The 22,341-nt window shown below is 40.8% G+C and overlaps 1 protein-coding gene across 1 annotated transcript in view; it reads left to right on the top strand.

The window, feature by feature from the left end:
- Positions 1 to 22,341, top strand: part of TGFBR2 (transforming growth factor beta receptor 2) — a 56,427-nt gene that overhangs the window by 25,017 nt on the left and 9,069 nt on the right. Inside the window, exons 2-5 of the mRNA XM_080610915.1 lie at positions 882 to 1,053; positions 2,108 to 2,298; positions 14,446 to 15,245; positions 19,055 to 19,196. Coding sequence (XP_080467041.1) covers positions 882 to 1,053; positions 2,108 to 2,298; positions 14,446 to 15,245; positions 19,055 to 19,196 — 1,305 coding nt within the window. The remainder of the gene's footprint in view (positions 1 to 881; positions 1,054 to 2,107; positions 2,299 to 14,445; positions 15,246 to 19,054; positions 19,197 to 22,341) is intronic.

Genomic DNA, 22,341 nt, shown 5'->3' on the forward strand with positions numbered 1-22,341 from the left:
CTTTTCAAAAAAATTTTTGAACTAAAAATATATTTCCTAAAATTCATACACGGGGGCAAAAAATAAGTCTTCCCTGCCCCACACTGAAGTAGATGGTGTGTACTAAGATTCGAAACCAGTAAGCAAGTAATTCTTCAATGCCTGGGAGCAGAAATGTAGCTGTTGGGTCAAAGTATACTTCTACAAGGTGAGTTAGTTTGAGTTCAACCCCCCTTGAGTTAGCTCAGGAAGACTCCGGGAACAGTTTACGTGAGCTTCACAGATCCCCTATTGCATTTCCAGCTTGACTTTCACCCACAACCTCTTGCAGACCATCTACCTTAGGTTGAAAGTAACTTCCAGCTCTGTGTTTTTCTGTGTGAACAGTAATCACATTAGGGACAGCACCTATGTAATGCCTCAGATTAGTTAACACAAACTGGCACAATCATCATAATCCATATCATAATGCCACCCGTCTAATGTGCATTCCCACTCTGCTATACACAGTTACTTTGGCACACAGACCATGATGCAATATACTGTACATAGGAGACAGATATGTTGCCTGTGAATAATGCAAATGGGTGGCTGCAGAGTAGTTGTTTCAGTGCAAACTGGACTCACAGTAAGCTTGATTCTGCAAAATGCAAAGCAACTTTTGCTCCTTGTGAAGTCAATAGAAGTTGACTTCACTTTTCAGATTCACTTTGATTAACCTGGTCTTGACACTGTGGCACTTGGCTTGTTGTAAAGAAAATTGGCAATGAAAGATCAAAGATTTTCCAATTTAAGGTGTGAGGAAATGTTTGCTACTGCTGAAAATGTTATCTTCGTAATGAGCAATAACACAAGCTGATAAACTACCATTATTGAGTTTCTTTCTCTTTTTTTTCCTTAAGCTGAAATTATGTCACCTGTAGACAGAACTAAGGAAAATGGATTGCAAATGCCAAACCTATGCAAATTTTGTGACATTAAAGTAACAACCTGCTCAAACCAACATCAGTGCAAGAGCAACTGCAACATCACTTCTATTTGTGAGAAGAATAGTGAAGTCTGTGTTGCTATATGGTAAGTTATTTCTTCATACAGGTGCAGAGAGGAGCATACCCTCATTCATCATTACTTAGTACTTTCCTCGATTGCTCTGATATTCATAATGTCCCTGCTACCTCACAGGGCTTTGCTCTCTCACTTCCAACTCATATCTGTGCTCAACATACTGAGAGTTGTTTGAAGTTAACAACAATTCTGTCACGAAGTGTTGTTTTTCTTCTAAAGCATTTCTGTTCCAGCTTATGCTGTTATTGGAAAAGAGGCATGGTTTTGTTCAAACCATTATGTTGCATCTGCCCACAGCACTGAGAGTAGTTTTGAGAGTCAGAGAGCATTACAGTAGAATTTGCTGAAGAAAGACAATTGTCTCTGAGATTTCAAAGTGAACTACATTATGTATATCTATCACAGTAAGCTTAGTCAATATGTATAGGTAGAAATACTCGTTGGTAAAAAAAAAAAACAAACTGTCTCTGTAATGACTCTGATATAGGAGTGGTTCTTTTTTGTGTTTAGATTCAAAGAAATCAAAAGTATATAAAATTGAGCTGTTACACTTTTTTTCAGATTCATTGACCCTAAACTTGCATTCCAGCCTAAAAACTGGGGTGTTACTCTTCTATAAATGGTAAGCCAATCCTACCAAAGAAAGCCAGAAACACTCATAATAAGTTCATGGGTGGACGAAAGGAACAGAACTGAGTATTTGCAACATTGCTGCAGATTTAGGAGCAGAATTAGAACCACTTAATTAATTTATTAAGGGATTAGTTGTGTTCATTGACTTGAAGAGATGTTCAGCATAATTGGAAGTAGACACTTGAAATGTAGGATCAGTCCAGCGTGCTGTTCCATATTTGTCCTGTGCCCCTTTAGTAAGTGGTCAGTGCCTATTATTGACATAAGAAGTGCCTGTAGTGCAATTCAGGATATATTCTGGATTTTTCATGCCAGAATGATACTAATTTGAGTTCTCAAAAGAGGCAAATTTGGGGCAGACACAATGCTGTCTGCTCCCTTTCTAAAATATTTCTTCCTTGTTTTCAGTTTTCTCTTTTTCATTTTTTAGGAGACAGAATGATGAAAATGTGACATTAGAAACAATATGCCATGATCCCCAGAAAACACTGTATGGTCACATGTTGGATGACTCCAGCTCAGAGCAGTGTTTGATGAGGGAAAAGAAGGAAGATGGGGGATTGATGTTCATGTGTTCCTGTACAGGTGAAGAATGCAATGATATGCTCATTTTTCCATCAGGTACGTTTGATAAATTACTCTGCATTCCTAGGCTATACCTTGCAAGTTAATATCAACTGTGTCATAGCAGTGGAGTTTGGAATCTCATTTTGTGGAGGAAAACTTTTAGTGGCAGGAGCTATTTTGGTCTCTTCTGAGTCTTGCCAAACCTCAGCCTTTCTTTTCTATGTTCAGAGGATATTTCTTCCTGCCAGCCTGTCCTCCTCCTTTTGAAGTAAGTCTGATATTCAGCTCAAGACACTGCACTTAAAAGTTGATGACAAGAAAGATGAAAGCAAGGTGTTTAGAGCTGTTCTGTTGACACATCAAAATATAACATATGCTAATTACATTATAAAAAAAATCAAAAGGCAAATGCCATATTTAAGGTCTTGCCTCTTCTAAAAGGCTGTTTTGCCATAGTGTGACATCTGTTTATACAGATATGGCTGAGTAACTTGATTGGATGTGAATTTGAAGTCAGCTTCTCTGTTGTAACTGACCATTTGCACTTGTTCTGTGGGGGGTGTGAAGTAGCTACAGTGTTCCTTCACTAGTGGCTATGTTACCTCATGCTTACTATGGCATAAGAACGTGTATATGATTTCAGTTAAAGCAGTGAAATCTGAGTATAGACCAATCACAAGTGTATAACCTGTCCCCTTTCTGCTTCATGAAGTAAAGACTATATAGACCTATGTAGACCACTGCAAACACAGTAAGGGCAGTGCAGGTGTGTACAGTACTGATGGACTACATGCTGCACACAGACGTGCATGTGTGCACACACACACCTCACTTTATTTCTTCTACCTGCTGAATCCCACAATGATTCTTTTACTGAGACTAAGTCAGGTCTCTTGGAGGCAAGTGCAAGGCCTCCTGTGGAGAACTTTATGTGCACACACTTCTAAATGTGCCTGCACACAGAACCCATCCTTATCACCTGTAAGTTCCTCAGAAAAGGATATAATCAAATCCTCATTACCTAAGATAATGAAGGGCTGGGAAGCTGTTTCTACTCCTGGGAAACGTGATGTGTGACTGCAATGAGGCGAACAGCTATATAAGTGCTTTCTAGCTCTCTCTTCCCAGCCCTCCAAGAGGGCAAACTAGTTTTGGTTGCAAAACCACACCAGATTAGTCAAGAGCAAGCTAGCAAGTTTGCCTCCCTTGGCCCAGTCTATCCATATCTGATAGCACCTCCTGCCCTCTTCCTCATCCAGTCACACTCCAATCTTTATTTGAAATCAGACAACCTGACTACTGATCCATAGTTATATGACTAACCCTTACTTGGGTGGGCTTTAAAGGAGTTGAAGTAAATACTGGTATTGATGTGAGCACAGGTGGTAGACAGAGGACCTAATTCTAACAGATTGCCTTGATTTTATTGAAGACAACATGTTACCAGAGAAAAGTTCTTATTCCATCAGCTGTCTAGAGTTTTTATACAAAGTGAACCGCACCCTTGTGGATTTTGGCTGATTTGTTATAAATTAGTCATGTTATAGCTGTTTCTCCTGAAGCTATGTGGATGTATGCAATCATTCTAACGAATGCGTGTCTTCTTTGTGTATGATTATGAAAACCATTTTATAAATTCAACACCAACTGCCTTCATTCCTGCAAATCTGCAGCACCCCTCACACTTCCAGAGCAGCTTTAAAGGGGCTGTAGTATAAATTAAACCCCACTGGTTTTACTCTAATTCTTTTCACTCCTTGGCATGGAGTTTTTCCTCCTATGTCACGTGCTTTAAACACTGTAGGTGACTCATGAAAACTGTATTACATTCACATGTAATAAGTGAATAACCACAGATAAAAAAGAAAGTAACATAAAATTTCAGTTTGTAACATTTCCAGTTCATTCACAAAATACAAGCATTAACTTCAGTTGGGAGGGGGAGAATTGAGGCTTTGTCATTCTTTTTTTATTGTTGTGCATTAGTGTTTCTTTTAAATGAAAACAGCCCCTTTGGGTTGCTTGCCTGTTTAGCCATGGCAGGAAGACAAACGATTTTTACAGTATCAGACATGCGGTTTCCTGTCTGTGTTTAAGTTTGAGCAGAACATCACAGCCAGCTGGTCCACGGCTCCTCCAGACAACCAGATAATAGCCTGTAATAATTTTGCCTTTGGAATGGCTGTCAACCAGATCTATTCTGTACATTGTTCTTGCTTTTTTTTCTCTCTTCATTTCTTGTACACCAAAGCAGGAATTTTTGCAGTGGTTTTGCACAGCCTATGGTTTTGGAGAGTGTACAAAAGCTAGTCTAAAAAAGCCTGATCAAACAGTAAGAGTATTAATTTATTAAGCTAATACTGAGACGATAAAAAAGATTGTAATTTTTCACCTGTCAATCACAGCCTTTTCTTTCAAGCTATTGCTATAAATGGTCAGTGCTCTAGCTCTTCTCCTCTTGGATGCATACTTAAGGCAGACCAGATTTAGTTTGTTCTTGTTTTTTCTGAGGTAAGAAGGAAAAGTGGGCAAGGCAGTAAGTTTTAATTTCCACCAGAAGTTAGTCACTACGTTCCAGTGATTCAGAGCTGAGCTGTTATTGTTTATAGAAGAATTGTTTTACAGCACTGTTGGAGTGCATCAGTCTTGACTGTGATGGATAAATCTCCTGACTCCATTTTTAGACACAAACATCTAACAGTTTTGGGTAGTGGGAGGTGTTGTGACTCAGCCAAGAGTAGCTTTGGAAATGTTTGAGGTAACTACATCCAAATCAAGTGCCTGCTTCTTGTATGGACTTTCCTTTAAATTGCCCATCTGAAAAATGAGTAAGGCACAGTCAGACGTGTGCCTAAACATGCCTGTAGTTCTGCTGCGTCAGGAGGCTGACCCTGATTCAGATCCCTGGCATTTCAGGCCACAGGCAGCAGGTGTAAACTGCTGTGTGCAGAATGACTCCAAACAATGTTCTGTACTTCTTGGAGAAATAATATATAGGAGACAGTTAGCCACTGCAAATCTGACTACTCTGTGTTTATTTTTTAATCCCTCTCTTTTTTGTCAAACAAAATTGTGGATGACTGGCAAGCAGCTTATACTCCTGTGGTGGAAAAATGCTTCTTACAGCAAAACTGAATGCCAGTGTGTTTTAATTATTAGTTATTCAAATGTCTAATGTCAGTGTTACCAGCAGGCAAAGCCAAGGAGCAAAACCACTGGAAAAGATTAGCCGAAATCATGGGGGGAAAGGCCCTGGCTGGCTAAAAGCTGGCTGGGTGGTGGACAGGAGACTTCTCTTGCTGTCATGGAAAAGATGAGTGCAGGACTGGACTAGCAGGGTTTTTTCCTCCCTAGTGTCTTGTTATGTCTGGTGGATCTTCTGCATCTTGCTTTGCCTTCCTATGTATTGATCTGTTGTGATGAACCAGATCTGTCTGTAGCTGTTTGCACAGTTCCAGGCCTCCCTTGGTGTTTGGGCAGCTTTGTTCATAAGCTTTTCCTTCTCCACACCATCTGCCAGCCTCCATTCGTCAGCCAGTACAAGCATGACAAACGTCTAACAAAGTTCTTCTTGATCCTGAGCTATTTGGCTGAGATCAAAGCTTGTTTGTCCAAAGAGACCAAGTGGGACTGTGCTCTTTTCAGCCTCATGTCTGACCTGTTCTCTGTGAGCAGAGATGACCAGGCACTCATTGTAGCCTAGGAGATTGGATACCTGCGTTGTACACAGTGTATGACCTACCTTCTATGCAGTGCAACTTCTTCCTGTTTTGCAGGCTTATTCAGATGCATTCATTCAGCAGTGTGCAAAAGGGTGACCCCAGCACTGGAGACTGCAGACAGGAAAATAAACCCTTTAAGTACTGTTGTCATTATATATGCGGTTGTTATCCTGGGCATCAAGTTCAAATCCAAGAAAAAATGCAGAAATCTCAAAATTTGGAAATATGATTTGCAGGTCTGTAGCACAGCTCAGTTTGGTTTAGAGTTGTTTCATTCTGATAACTTACATGGTGATCATTTCTCATCCTCACTCGTCTCGCCCTGCAGCTTGCAACCAAGGTTCAAACAACTCAGTCTACCTGAACAACTGTGGGTTTGTTTAGGTAGACTGTGATTATTCCTTATGTACCACAAGGTGAGGTCATTATTTTGGATATTCCCACCACACCCAGCCATAATATGGGAGAAATGTTTAGCAGCAACAATGTATACAAGTTTTAATGACTATCTGGGTCATACAAGCGGTTGTCTTAAAATATCAAAACTTCAGTGATAAAGATCACTGACAAGTCAAAAAAATTTATGAGAATAGTGAAGCTAATTGGGGAAGAGGAGATGTGCTGCTAACAATCTTCACGTTGATTATGGTTTTCCTGAGTTTGCTAATTGAGAGTGTAAGTGTTTGATTCATCAATTGTGGCTGAGTCATTTGCCTGAACAAATTCCAGCCGGTAGATTTGCAGTGTGTCAATTGCTGTGATTGTTCACTGTGTACACTTGTTACCTGGGAGACCTGGTATTGTTCTGCTGCCTGAACTACCACAAGCATGCTTGTATGATGCCTTGTCCTGTGCCCAGATCTCAGGAGATCTGGATAATGTTCTAAAGTTTCCTTAACTTGATATCTCTCACTTGTCTCTAATATGTTGCCCCTGTCTTTTCCTTTCTTTCTCTCCTCTTTCTCTCCTTACTAGACTCAAAGCATTAGTGATTTTACTTGACTACATAGGAAGATCTCAGACTTAACAGCAGACTAAAGATCTGTGCAGAAACAGCCGCCAGGCCATAAATACTCATGTGATGAGTTATCCAGTGCTCAAGGAAAAGCAGAAGGGAGATGATTACAGCTGGACTGCTTCCAAGTGGATTTTAACAAAGGCTTTCATTAATCTGTTTTTCTGTTATCCAACTAACATGTTCAGAAGGTAACTGTCTTCCAGCTGCCCCATAAAAGAGGTCAGTAGCATTACATAACGTTGCACAGAGCCTCTCACCACTTGTATATTGGCATTGTTCTCTATGTTTCCTCTTAGGTATTTGCAGCCACAGAGTCCCACCCAATGCCTGCAGCTGTATGTAACCAAAGGAGAGGCTGTCTAATACTGAAGGTCTGATTCACTTAGTGGGATAGAAAGGAAATTGAATGGAAAGAGGCAAAAGAAGCCAGAATTTTGTTTTGCTCTGTATTATTTATATTGTTTGCTTCCTAGGAAAATAACCATGCAGAGCTCAGTTACAGATCTGTGTAAAAACAAAGTAGGCAGCGCTCTTTCAGTCTGGTTGGCATATTTGTTACAATTTGCATCATTTGAGAGCTTAGTAAGTGTGGGAATGTGGCCAACCTTTTATCAGGTTGTCATGAAAGAGACTTTAATAATTACAGACAGAAACAAACTGTAACTAACACTGACAACGTAGTATTTTGAGAAAGGTCAGAGGGGTGAAACTCAGTCTGAGAATAAAAATAGTGGTTAATGTGTGGCATCTGTTGTAACATACTGAAACTGGAGAGATTGATCTGTTCCAGAAAACCACCACCAAACAGCGGCAGACACTGAGTTGTGTAACTGAGGCATGTATCACAGAAACACAGTGACATCGTGTAAAGTTAGAATATGTCAGCTTTCCTGTTGCTGAGCAGGAAAGCTCAGCTTCGAAAGTCAACATGTGTGAGAGTTGCTGTGTGCACACAGTGAAGTGACCTGTTATAATGGAAAAGATAAGAAGGGAATGCATCCAGGGGTGGGAGGTTTTAAACAAATGAGTACTGTGCTAGCAAACCAAGGAATTACACTTTCTAGCCAGCAGTGAGGGAATGAAACAGCAACAAACTATTTGTTCTGCCTTAGAGTTTAAGAGTTTCTTAAAACCTCCTGGGTGCTGAACAGCATATTTGGCAATCAGTTGAAAAATGAAATTCTGCTTACAATAGCTGAAATATCCATTACATCATTGCTGCCTAGCCTCTACAAAAGTAAGCCACCCAGAGCAATTAAGTTGCCTGCCCCCCACCCCTGTGACTGCATTCCCTTCAGATGACAGATGCATGTGCATGACTCTTCAAATATATAACACGCATAACTGGGTCACGTAACTGGGGGATTTTCCCTGAGTATAACACAGATGTCTTGAGTCCTGGTCATCCGATCATGGGTAGTCATGTGCCAAGGGCAAAGCTGCAGGCCCCTAGGGGAGAGCAGCAGTTTGTGTGCTGATGCTCTCCAGAAAAACTGCTCACACTTTTGCCTTACTCCCTCTCAGGAAAATAGGTAAGTGGTGGCACTGGGCAATCACCTGCACTAAGTGCTGTTTTGCCAGCCATATGTTGACTGCTGAGAAACATTCAGGCTGGCAAATAACCAAAAGGTGAAATGAATGAGTTCCCACACATCTGAGCAAACATTCTTAGGGGCCCAAATTCTGAGCCATGCAGATCGCAGTGCTTTAGAAAGACAGCTTTAGAAACAGGCTCTAGAGGTGGCTTTACCTTGTCACTTTCACTGACTTTGAGGGAAAGGCTGTAGATTTAAAGTCTGTCTAGACTTTAGTAAAGCCTTTGATGTAATTTCCTACAGCATTCTCCTAGAGAATATGCCTGCTCATGACTTGGACAGGTGTACTCTTTGCTGGGTAAAAAATGGGCTGGATGGCCATCCCAAACAGTGCTGGTGAATAGAGTTAAATCCAGTTGCCAGCCAGTTACAAGGGCTCAGTAATGGGGCCAGTTCTGTTTAATACCTTTATGAACTATCTGGACAAGGGGATCGAGTACACCCTCAGTAAGGCTGCAGATAACACCAAGGTGGGCAGGAGTGTTGATCTGCTGGAGGGTGGGAAGGCTCTGCAGAGGGATCTGGACACATACTGGATCGATGGGCCGAGGCCGATGGTATGAGATTCAGTGATTCTAAGTGCACTGGTGAGGCTGCACCTCAAATCCTGTGTTCAGTTCTGGACCCCTCATTACAAGAGAGATACTGAGGTGTTGGAGTGGGTTCAAAGAAGGATAACAAAGCTGATGAAGGGTATAGAGCACAAGTGTGATGAGAAGCATCTGAAGGAACTGGGGTTGTTTAGTCTGGAGAGAAGGAGGCTCAGGGGAAACTTTATCACTCTCTACAACTACCTGAAAGGAGGTTGTAGTGAGGTGAGGGCTGGTTTCTTCTCTCAAGTAACAAGTTGTGTCAGGATCAACTATTTTCCTAGGGAAAAAGCACACACCGCATAGTAAAAAAGCTCTTCATCCCCCATTCACAGAGCCCCAGAAAACAATGCTAGTAAAATTAGCAGAAGTTTTAAAACACAAAAGGTGGATCTACTTTCACAGCACTTTTATCCTCAAGTTAGGGGTTCCACAGAAAAGGACAGGAATTGCCAAAAGCAGAATTTTTTTTCTGAAAATCAACATTTCCTATCTAAAAATGTTTTGCTGAAGGTTTCCAAGCCATTTAATTTTAAAAGGACCAAAATCAGAAGGGTACATGAGATACTCCACTGAACTAAAGAATTTCATTCTCACATGAGGATTCTTCAATAGCGATAAACTACATTACCTCAACAGCTGCTCAGATTGAAACTTCATTTCACTGAAAATGAAGCATTTTATGGAACTAGTTTTTATACAGAAAGTAGCACTAAAGAGATGGGGGACTTTTCCATATTTTATTGCCGAGTGTCTTGCTCAGCAATTGGTCCACACATAAGTTTCAAACTCTCATTTTGCCTAATTCAGAATAATCAGAGATGAAAAGCTCTTCTGCAAATCAGAGCAGGACTTGAATTTGGAGCTTCCATACCCCTGACTAGTCTCCTCACTGATGGGGTTTCAGCACTCACACCTCTTGCCAAATTGCAAGATTTGAACAGAATTCTGTTTTTGCAAAAGCATTCAAAAAGTGTTAGTTTTCATTCCAGCATGGAATTGAAACCAAACTTTGAAACTTCAAAATTGCTGCAAAACAGAGTTCTCCTCCAGTGAGCTCAAAGGGCTACTTTGTGTCTCAGAAGCTTGCAAAGTAACTAGATCACACTTCTAAGTCCAAGCCCATATTTTGTGACTCTGCATTTCTGGAGATTTTTAAGATGCTAGACAAGCTTGCAATACATCAGATGCAATACATCACCTGAGTTCTGCCAGTATCAAATATATTCTTGCCTTGCTATGTGGCTTTGACTAGCACTTGAACAGGAAGTGACTTTAGAACTTGCACAAGCAGCAAACAGCACTGAAGTAGTTTTGTCAGTACTGGCTGTGCAATTCTACTGCCCTGCGCATTAAAGCGCAGGTCCTTAATTTTAGTGCCATTGTTTTATTTCTTGTTTCCAAGGTTCAGTGACATCAAAGTTCAAAGGCACCCAGTCTGACCTCAAGAATTTGTAGGCTTTTGTGCTTTGAAGCTTCCTGACTGAACAGGGGCTGTACAGTGTTTCCATTTTCCTTGGCACCTGAGCCCTATTCCCTAAGGGCTTAGGTAGTGTTAAGGATTGTGCAGATGGCTTGTGCTTAGTTTAAACCACATACAGGAAGCTTTCTTTTAGCTCAACTTCTCTATTGTTATGCTATATTAATAGGCTCTTTTGAAGCTTAAGAAAAGAGTGAGCCACCTAAAAAATAGTTCTGGGTGGGGAAAGTTATCTAAGAGCACATTTTCAAAACTTGAAAGACTGTTTCTTTTAACTATTTCATTGCCTGCCTTTGCAGCCAGGTTTTGCTCACTCCAGCAGCACTCCCATTTTTGTAATTACGGGGTTTGAGTTATAGGTATTCATTTATAAGCAAACGAACATATTTATTCTTAGATTCTTGTAGTTAAGCCAGAAAAATGATGGCTAGCCACTATGCAAACATACAGATATGCTCTGAATTTTGATCTTGCTCTTTGTACACAGATTCAACAGAATTATGCCAACCTTAGCTTGTGCTAGAAAGGCTGATTAAGTTCTGCTCAAATTAGCAGTCAAAATCAAAAGCAATTCCAGAAGTGCCTTGCTCAGACCAGCTCTCACTGCCACCAGCTCTTTGCTGCTGCTATCCCCTCCTAAATTTAGGGTTCACCCTTGTCAGTCCTGACACTCAGTTCTCCCTGTCGGCTACTCATTCTTGCGTATCTCAAGCCTTGAGTGGCATTTCTCTAGTGTCTTAAAATCTGAAAACAATCATGTCCCTGCTGCTTTAGGTGGGGGTGTGTGGCTGTATGCTTTTCACTCACTTCCTCCAAGGGACAGTGCCAAAGTGGATGTGTCACTTTGCAGCAAGGGGTGCAGGACAATGCAGTGCTCAGGGGAAGTGGCCGAACTGCTCAGCTTCTGCTTTGATTAATTTTTTTCTTTCATTCTTTTTTAAGTGACATTTGCGACATCAACAGTTTCTCCCTTCCACCCAGAAATCCCCCTGCACCACAAGCAAAGGTTTCTCTTGTGCAAAAAGAGGAAGAGCCAAAGGGGCTCTGCGGAGACTTCTCAGCTGTAGGCCAAATAAAGACAGCCTGCTTTAAGGCATTATAGGGTGATCAGAGACCCTTAAAAAGGTAGCCATAACAGTCAAGGAGTGGTGGCTTTTGAGTAAGGTTCTCAGTTAGAGCTGAGCATGCACCCAATTACCTTCAACTGCTGCGACTCGTGGAGAAATTTGGAAGAGAACTAATACCTATTGGGTTTTTTCTCCCTCATTAAGAAAGACTTTTGTTTTTCAAATATCTAGGCTATATACTGCAGCTCTGTGGCAAAGAAAAAGGGCTTAAAGGGCCTGAAAGAGACATGCATGTTCATCTCTGTTAAAAAAGTATACCGTATGATAGAGATGACATATCACTCAGTTCCAAGAGCAGAGCCAGAAGTTAAAGCATGCTTTTTTGTGGCAAGAAAAACAAAAAAAAAAAAAACAAAAAAAAAAAAACACAAAACAAAAAAAAAAAAAAACACAGAAGAGAATCCAAATGTTCATCAAAACTATTTGGCTGATTGTTACAGTTCATAGCTGCATTCATGCAGTTGTAGTCTGCTTGCAGCCAAAAGTCCAAAACAGCCATCCCACAGTGTAATCAGTCCTCCTGCGCCGTTGTTTCCCAGTTTCCTTATAAAGCACATTTTCTGAGAGCAAAGAATGCACATAGGAATAAGCAATGCAAATCTTCTGTTTACTGACAGTGACATCGGTCTTTCTAAATATATTCCTCCAGTAAGGGCCATTAAAAAAAAAAAAAAAAAAAAAAAAGAAGTTGGTTTTTTTTTCACTCTTCCACATGTTGAGAAGCAGAAGGGGTCCCCACGATCTGTGACTCTTTTAAGTTTTGGGGGGTTTTTTTGTTTAACATTTACTAACATTTTTTTGCCAAGGGAAATCTCTTGAGAATAAGGATTTGTGGTTTGTATATATGTGGAAGACGGAATTGTCTTAAACTGTCCTGCATAAATGAAGGAAAAACATTCCTTGTAGGTGCTCCAATGAATGCGACTAACCTGTGCTAGCCGGGAATGTCAGTGTTAGAAAGACACTTCTTTTTCCTTGAAACCCTTTGAGAGAGGCTAGGATTGCATTACTTGCTCTACTTCTGGTTGATGAACCTTTCAAGCAGAGGAAGCCCGTACTGGTTCAGGATTCAGGTCTTTCTCCAAATAAAAAATACACCCTTCAGATATCACATCACCTGCCTTTGAATAGCTGATGGTTCCAGCTGCTTTCTGGCTAACTTTTTTAAATGAAAAAGTGATTACCAGTGGAATTGGAGGGCCAGAGGCATTGCTTGTTCTAACTGGAAACTCTTTTCCCTCACCCCTTTCAGCATTGCTCACCTTCGTTTCATTCTGAGAGGCACAAAGTAGGGAAAACAGAAGCTTGTGGCTAATGAAGGTAGTGGCAACTTTCCTTCAGAGCTTATTAAACTTTTCCTTTTCGTATTGACTTATTTGGCCTGATACACAGAACATGAGTCAGTGACACTACTGTAAACATCTGCCAGGGTCATGCTGCCAACACAAGCTACTTGCGTAGTTCTGTTTGCACCTTCTGTTGTTTTAGTCCATTGAGGTGAGAATCCCAGGGCTTCTTCTAATCAATCCCCTCCTTCATGGAAAGATAATGTAGTACATTTGCTCTGACTCAAAGGAAGAAATAGACTGGGAGAGTACATTTCCATGTGTCCGATCAAATCAGGTTCAAATAAACTCTGACCCTCCTTCTTTAATCTGTTTTCAGAATAAAACTGTTCCCTTTTAAATTGTTTATCTTCCCTAAGAAATGCTGAACAAGAAGGTCACTTCTGGAGGTGATGGGGCAGCTCCCACCACTAGAAAAATGATTGGTACTGTTCCCATTATGTCTCCCTGTTTTAGAATACGTCCCTGTGTGCTTCTGTGTATTACACATACAAATGTGTTAGTGTGTGGACTGCACCAGCTATGGAGTTTGGAATAAGCCATCTACTGCTTTACAACAGGACAGCCAGAAAGTGACACAAAAAGAAAGTTTTCAGATACACTAATCCATGCAAAAAGTACATGGGGAGGTGACAATTCCGATGTGCCACACATGCCTGATTGTGCCTGTACGATTCAAAGACCTGTGTACATGCAGGTGTGTGAATTTGTTCTAGGAACTCTCACATCAAAGTATGAGAATGAGGTTTGCTTTTCAGATGTGTATGCAGGCATACATATTGTGCTTGAATATTAACATGTAGTAGTTGCGTGTGGGCAGGCTTCCAGAAGATGTCTTTACATGGATCCCACTGAAATATGTTGGATCTGGAGTGATAACCAAGCAAGTAGGAATTCGCATAGTGCATTGTCTGTTTATTTATCTTAGAAAAATTAATGTGTTTTAATAATTACTGGATAAAGGGGCAGATCTGTTCAGAATACATTGACAGAGTAAATACAGGAGACTGGCTATTATACTGAGGAAAATTGAGGTTTCATCCATAATAATAATAATTTTTAAAAAGCTATTAAATTACATTAGGTTCTTGCTCATTCAGTTCTGCCTTTTTATAAAATAAACAGGGAAGTCCTGGTAAGTGGAGGCCTGCATCCAAAACAATATTTTAAAGTAAGAAAGCAGTGACAATTTTTATTATTTACTGTCAGTGGAGGAGATCATGTATCGCACTCTAAATAGAAATTATAATTATTAACAGCCTCCTATATACATAAAGCTATGATATTATTTAATTTATGCCTTTCTTCTATTCTTCTTTACAGATGACCCTCATAAGCCGGAGGAGAAAGATGAAATTTCCAAAGTTACAGTCATAAGTCTTGTCCCATTACTGGTGATTTCTGTTGCTGTCATTGTTATCTTTTATGCCTACCGCACTCATAAGAAGAGGAAACTCAACAAGGCATGGGAGAAGAATGTTAAGCCCAGGAAACATAAGGACTGCAGTGATGTTTGTGCCATTATGTTAGATGATGACCGCTCAGACATCAGTTCTACCTGTGCCAACAACATCAACCACAACACAGAATTGCTGCCCATTGAGTTGGACATTGTTGTTGGCAAAGGAAGGTTTGCTGAAGTGTATAAAGCCAAATTGAAGCAAAACACATCAGAGCAGTATGAAACTGTGGCAGTCAAGATTTTCCCCTATGAAGAATATGCTTCCTGGAAAACTGAGAAAGACATTTTTTCAGATGTAAACCTCAAGCACGAGAACATCCTCCAATTCTTGACAGCAGAGGAGCGTAAGACAGATCTTGGTAAACAGTACTGGTTGATCACTGCATTCCATGCTAGAGGAAACTTGCAGGAGTATCTCACACGGCACATTATCAGCTGGGAGGACCTCTGGAAACTGGGTGGGTCCTTGGCCCGAGGGATTGCCCATCTGCATAGTGATCACACACCCTGTGGTCGCCCCAAAACACCTATTGTGCACAGAGACCTAAAGAGTTCCAACATCCTGGTGAAAAATGATTTGACCTGCTGTCTCTGTGACTTTGGGTTATCCCTGAGGCTGGACCCTTCTTTGTCTGTGGATGACTTGGCTAACAGTGGACAGGTAAGTTAAAAGTTTGAAGAGGGGGTTGTGTCTCAGTTCCTGGGCCAAAAAAAAAAAAAAAAAAGGAGGAAAAAGGCCCTCAAAATCATTAAAAATTAATGTGAAAGTGTTTATAGACAAAGACACTCTAAACTTAACATTAAAGCAACAGCAGTCAATGCAAACAGACATATGATAAGGATGTGCTTCACATAGTAAGGTTGTGCCACAGTTTTCATGCCTGATGGCATTACAGTTTTGTGTGAGTAGACCCACTCCTGGCCTACCCCAGCATGTGTGAAGTCTGTCTTCTCTCCTCAAGAGGTGTAAGCAGATAACTAAGTGATAGATAATCACTTTGAAATGCCAAAAATAAACTTGTTTATTTAAAATAAATAAATTGGTTTGGTACATTCTCTACATACAAGCAAATGCAAGAATGTCAAATAACAATAATTGCCCTTTTGTGCTTTTTGAACTAGGTAGCATGGGTAACACTCATCTATTTCACAGGGATGCCAGGGGAATGTTTATGAATGCTTCAAAGATTAATTTTTTCAAGTACATCTCTAAATATTGGCTCTTCTGATGAAAACTCATAGTATAAATTCAGACCATTTGTTAATTGATTCCTAATTATTCAATTATACATACATACATGGATTTTTATATTTTTATTCATAGGTCCCATCAAAGCCTGTTCATTTAAGATGACTTTTACTTCACATGGGAATAATATTTTGTTTTAGAACATTTTCAGGGACAGCTCTTCAGTCAGTAGTGCTCCGCTGAGTTCACAAGAGCTTTGCTGTTGTTTATCTAATGAAAATCTGTCTTTGAAAGCCTCTTTAGTGAGATACAACTGTCCTGATCTCATTTTGAGTAGGTTTATTAACCAGAGCCAGGAATGAATGATAACCAGTGGAGTCATATTTAAAATAATAAAAACACCACTCTCAGTTACATACCATTTCTCACCAGACCTTTCTGGAGTTCAAGTGAAGTCATACCATATTGCCAGCCTTAAGACTGGTCCCATTTGGAATAAAGTGAAAACAGAGTATTCAGCAGTGTAAGGCAGGGGCTCTGAAACTGAACCCCACAAACACTTTGATTGCTTAAAGCTGACCCTTATTTCAAGTTGATTTCTCTGGCATCACTCACAGACACTTGGAGTCTATCTACTATGATATTCTGTCTCTATATATCTATATATATATATCTAGCTATATCTATCTCCTACTAGGAGAATAGTGTTGATACTGCCACTTCCACCGTCTACACCTACACTAATGACAAAGAGCAGAGCTGCTCTAGCAGGTTGCTGCTTTGGTGCTGGTGTCCTTGGGCACCGGTGTTGAGGCCCACTGTTTCATTTTGTTTAGCTCCAGTGAATCTGAGGGTGACCCAGCTAGTGTCATTCTCCTCTGTGACAAGTAGTATGATGATGTTAAGTGATTCTACTTCGACCTCCACCTTGGTTCTTCTGGGCACACAAGTATTACCCACTTAACTTTCCCAACGTGCCAATGGCAGTGCTGTAGCTTTTACTGAAGGGGCCTTCATGTTATGCATAATTTCTAAACTTTACCCTTTGACTTAAACCCTTCCCACCAGGAGGTCCAATTTTTTAAAGTATATAATGGAGCTGACCCATTTTTAACTCAAGAAAACCTCTTACTTCGTATGAAATAAATAAAAGAGTGTATTTTACCATTTTTCTGGTGAGTCTTAGTAAGGCAAGTTGTTGGGGTTACAAAGCCATCTTCTTTCTGATCTATCCATGTCATGCAAATACAGCCATTATTGACTATACAATACTAGTGCCCTTAGTGACTGGCTGGAACCCATCTTTTCCCCCATTAGAACCTTTGTAGTCTTTTCAGTTTGGCCATCCATGATGGTTAATCTTTGTAAATATTTGAATCTTAAAAGAAGTGTAAGATCTCCTGTAAAAAATATTCAGAAGTCACTGCGGGAAGACAGACCCTCACTAAAAGCTTTGGAGAAACAAGAACTGAAAGCAGACTGGTATTTGCAAAGAGAAAGAATATCCAGACTCTAGAGGGATGTACCAGCTCTAAATTGTTGGAGTTTAGGTACCTAAAATGCCTTTGGGACTCAGGGGTCACCTTTCCTCAAGATACAGGAAAAATATCTTTGACCCAAAGACTTGATAATCTAAATGCAGATAAAAGGACATATGCAGAGTGGAATGGTAAATCCTAAGGATGGAAATAGGATTGGCTTGATAGCATTCTTCAAGTAATTTTCTCTCTGCATTTCCCATTGTACTGTTCAGTTACAGGGCTTCATCCTCCATTGTTCAGCAAAGCTACAGAATCATTGTTTCTGCTGCAAAGAGAGTGTGAAATGTCAGATCATAACATCACTTTGTGAAAATGTTATGAATCTGTATTTAGGACCCATTAATTCTTGCTAAAATCAGCAGGGATAGAAGGTATGGGACTGTGGGCCATGTACAGGTAATCCTTCCTAAGCTTTGGATGAGATCTGCTTGGGGAAGAAGTTATGTGTTGGGGAATAAACAGGGGGTAGGAACAGCATCTGCTGCAGTTTCCATACATTCATGTTCCATAGAGGAGGGAGATGCTGATCACCTCAGTGATGCTCACATGATTGGCTTTGAATTCATCAGAGAGACCACTTAGTAGAGAATTTAACTTTGGGACTGATCACACAGGTTTCTTTCTGCCCTCTCTTTATAAATGTTTTGATCCTACTACCATTTGCATATTTTTGACAGAAATTATCTGCTGTTGCAGAGTCCTGTGACAAACCCATGTCGTTCGTCTCTCCTGTTGCCTTCTTATGGTACATTGCATTTTTTGTGGAACATCTTCCCATTTGCCCTGAGCCTGGGGTGATAAGACGTGCACAAAAACTTGTAAAATTGATGTCGTAGGTCTCTCAGAAATGTACCTTTACTGCGTGGCTTCTTGCGACTGCAGACCCAGTTACTGGAATGATCTCTTGCAGTTCTGCTTGCCACTGGGCAAGGGGTAGTGCAAATAGCTCGTATAAATCACAGGTCTTACTTCATCACCCACTTGTGCTTGTTCATCTCTGCAACTAACCAGACACCTTCCCTGTGAAGACTTTGTCATTTCAAAGCAACTGCTGAGTGATCCAAAAATTCTTCCCTAAATCCTTTCTTGTGATAAAAATAGACGTTTAAACTTTGTCTTCTGTAATGCAAGGTCATAATCTAGATTTCAACAAAGCAGCTAAAATCATTGCTTAAAATTCCTCAGTATGAATAAAGTTTATGAGAACAGCTTTTCAAACAAAGGGGCTGATCTTTGGGTTTGATTCAAATGTGTGTTTCTACGTTCAGTATTTGTGTATTTGCTTTCTTCTGCCAGGCCTGCATTTACCACTTTCCTTTTAAGCCTACCATGAAAAGAAACAGCTAACACTGTAATATGCAGTGCAAAAGAGTACAATGTGTTTTTTGCTCATCAGGAAGACAGTCAGCAGCAATTGCTTCAGGCCTGAAGGGCAGAGTTTATCTGCGAACAGCCAAAGAATGAGAGAGTTTGTCAGTGTCAAAATTATTTGCTTAAGGAACTAAAAAGGGCTTTTTTTCTTTTCCTTTACCAAGAGAGAGGTGCAAGTAAGTTAGTAGTCAGGACATTGCCAGATTCCCCTGGCAGCAGAAAATACGGCCTGTGCCAAGTATGGCCAGAATTTTTGGATACATGTCAAATGGCACCATTTCTGTGAAAGTTGAAGTTAAATCACAGCAGAATCCAAACCACGATTTACAATTTCAGCTCCTGAGCTTTCCCTGATCTCCTCTCCTGTAGGTTGGCACAGCAAGGTACATGGCCCCTGAGGTTCTAGAGTCCAGGATGAACCTGGAGAATGTGGAGTCCTTTAAACAAACAGATGTGTACTCCATGGCTTTGGTCCTCTGGGAAATGACATCTCGCTGTAACGGTGTTGGAGGTAAGTGCCATCATTTCCTTTTTCTCTTTAAAAGTATGTTTAGACAGACATGCTGTTGCAGTTGTCTGGGGAGGAGGCAATTCTTTTTAACTCTCACCAGTTTTTTTAGTGTATCTGGATGCTATAAATTAACAGGCCTTTAGCAGCAAGACACACATGTGCATAAGCAAGATTGAAGGGCAAACACCTGAGTGCATGAGAAAATGAGTCCTTGATGGGTGTAAGGATAAATCTGTTGTTAGGTAGACGAATTTTAAAGATTATTAATATCTGGGGTTTTTCCTATAACATCTTAAGTACCCATGGATTGACTCAGTCTGGTTGACTTCACCCAAAATGATTGGAAACATAAGACAATTTGAAATATTAAGACCAAGAAGTGATAATTGCCTCCCATTTACTTTCATGAAATGCTAATTCTGAAACCTAACGAAGGCCAGTTAAGTGTCACATTTACTAGCTGATCATTTCAGTAAAAGCCATCATAGTGATACAAAGGCCTTCTTGCTTTCCCAAAATCCCCAGCTGCTATTCATCATGTTTTGTGATGTTGCAACAGATCATCCTTATGAGAAATCAAGGGAAGTTTGTTGTATAAAATTCAGTAACAAAATAAAAATGATTGGAACTGACTATCAGAATAGCTCCAGGAAAAGCTGCTATGCTTGTTCATATTCAGAGTTTGATCACTGAAACAAAATCCCCATTTCTGTTTCACCTAAAGCTGCCCCAGGATTCCCAGTGTGCAGCACTGGTATGTGCTAGAAATCAGAAAAGTTGCTGTTGAGATATCTGCATCACATGTTGCCATGTTTGAAGATTTTGACCCTACTTCAGGGACTAAAATGAGGCTAAAATTGCATATAAAAGTCTTCAGTCTGCTGGAATTCTCTAACAGTCATTATAAAAATCCTGCTGCACAGTCCAGGGCTTTCACAGGCAGTCTAAGGAGTGGGGCTGTAAAAGGTAACACTAATGTGGGTATTATAGTAGATACGCAACCATGATTTGATTTGTTACCCTTCTTCCAAAACTACAGAGGCTCCATTTTCATCAGACCTGGAATGGTTCCCTCTTGAATGGCTGCCACAGAGCCAGGGCAATCTTGTAAGCTACAGCACTAAAATATGAGGAACAGCATACAGGAGGGAAACCAGTGTCCCATGGGAAGATGTGCATAGCTGCTCCTTGTTTCTCTGCTAACATCTGTGGGATACTACAAGGGTGTCCATGGAGGTCTCTACAGCCATGCTGCACAGTGGCTGTGTGGCTGCATCACAGTGCCCGTGTGCAGGAGGGGAGGAATGCTTCCACCTCAGATTCCTCCTGTGCCTGACCAGCATTTTATCTTGCTGTGTGGGCTGCATTGTGGGCAGCAGATTTGCCCCTGTTTGCACTCTGCTGGGAAAGCTACAAAGCGAATATGTGTGCAGAAATCTAGTGCTAGCATAAAAGCATGAAAAAAATTCTTTTCTGTTCAAACATTTCAGGGAAAAAACATTTGGTGCTTCAGGAACTGAACCTCAGTCTGGCATATTCCAAGGCAAACCTATCCACATTTAACGGTCGTGGTCATGCCTGTTTCTAAGTGCATTAGCACAACCTTAGCCTTTCATTAGCACTTTGTAAATGTGGCTGAGGAGATTTAAAACCTGAGAAAAAGAATCTTTGTCCTGTCTCTTGAGCTCTCTCTGTTTCTTGCATTTAGGAACTCACCTTATTAATATAAATATGAGCTGTTTGCTGTGGAGTCTTTCATCTTTGCTTGATGCCTGAGTCCCTTCCTGTTCATATTTGCCAAGTACGGTGAAATGGAGATTGTGGCAAAAGCAAACCTTATTGCTGCTGTTCTCAGAAGGCAACTGCCTAAAAGAGGATATAAAGGCAGTTTCATAAGGAAAGAAAATCACCAGCGTGTTTAGCTAGAGGGGGCTGACCCATTATAACCTTAAGAAGAGTTGAAGTCATTTCAGGAAAAGGAAAGATTTATCTGGTGCACCATCCCCTTTGCTTTAAGGGTGAAGCTTAATGCCTGCTTACATCCTGATTTTCCCTGTTCGTTTTGTCCCTCAGTCATCCTCATTGCCAGAAACACATTTCTTGAATTTCATTTCTCTATTTCAGTTATCTTTCCAGGGGTGAAGTCCCCAGCAAAACCATGAGAGTACTTGGGCCAGTCTTAGGGGGTGGAACCTGTCTTAGTGTCTCCATCCAGAGCAGTTAAATACTGGGTGTAGCTCCCTTGTGACTGTTAGTGAGATGCAGCAGCAGCACTGCACAGTGTCTCTCATTTCCTTCTTAGATTTTCCTCTGGTTCATGCAGCCCGGCTATCTTTGCAACCAGCTGGTGAAATACCCTTACAATGATTCATGACTACAGCTCCCCCTCTGCTTGCCCTCTGCATCTGTCACTCATGAGACTCCCTCCTCTCCTCGCAGCCTTCCCGAGGAGCTGCCTCTGCTCACGCAAACCCCTCTTTTCTTCCTAAACTCTTTAGGCACTGAGGCAAATGACTTCATGTATAAGCTGGTGCAGGCTGACCTGATTGCAGCCACCCTTTCCAAAGAAGACTAAAAGATGTAAGCACCATCTTTGCAGGGCAGGCTTGATCATGGTGTCAGCTAGAGAAAGTCCATGGGGCAAGTTAAGAGGGCAGGAGTGGCAGCCTAAGCCAAGGCAGCGGCATTAACAACTTTCATTAGGGAGGAAAGCATGGGGCAGAAGGGCTAATTGCTATTCAGCCACGTAAAGATACAGTCACTGACTTCTTTCACAAAGGGAGTTCTCAGGATTCATTTGTCAGTGTGCAGGTGTTTGGTGAGTGTGGGAGGCAATGGAGGCAGGTCCTTTCACTACAGCAGCTTTGTCAAACACAGTCTCCATGCTGTGCCAGGCCTTTTCAGTCAGCAGACGTTTAAACAAAAATACCCAGCAGCATAATCCATACTGTGAAGCTGCTGTAGTAAATAAGCAGGTGGGGATTGGCTTTTGAGAAAGGCCATGCTGTTCATTGTTACTTTGTTGTGCTAAATATGGAGAAGCAGAAATGGGGCACAAGGGAAAGGGAGACAGAGGCAAAGATCGAGTTTGACTGATTTTTCACTGGAGTGTAATTTAGGAGGCATAGTTAGAAACTCAGTAATA

Source organism: Psittacula echo (assembly GCF_963264785.1).
Source record: "Psittacula echo genome assembly, chromosome: 2".
In the NCBI taxonomy this organism is placed as follows: domain Eukaryota; kingdom Metazoa; phylum Chordata; class Aves; order Psittaciformes; family Psittacidae; genus Psittacula; species Psittacula echo.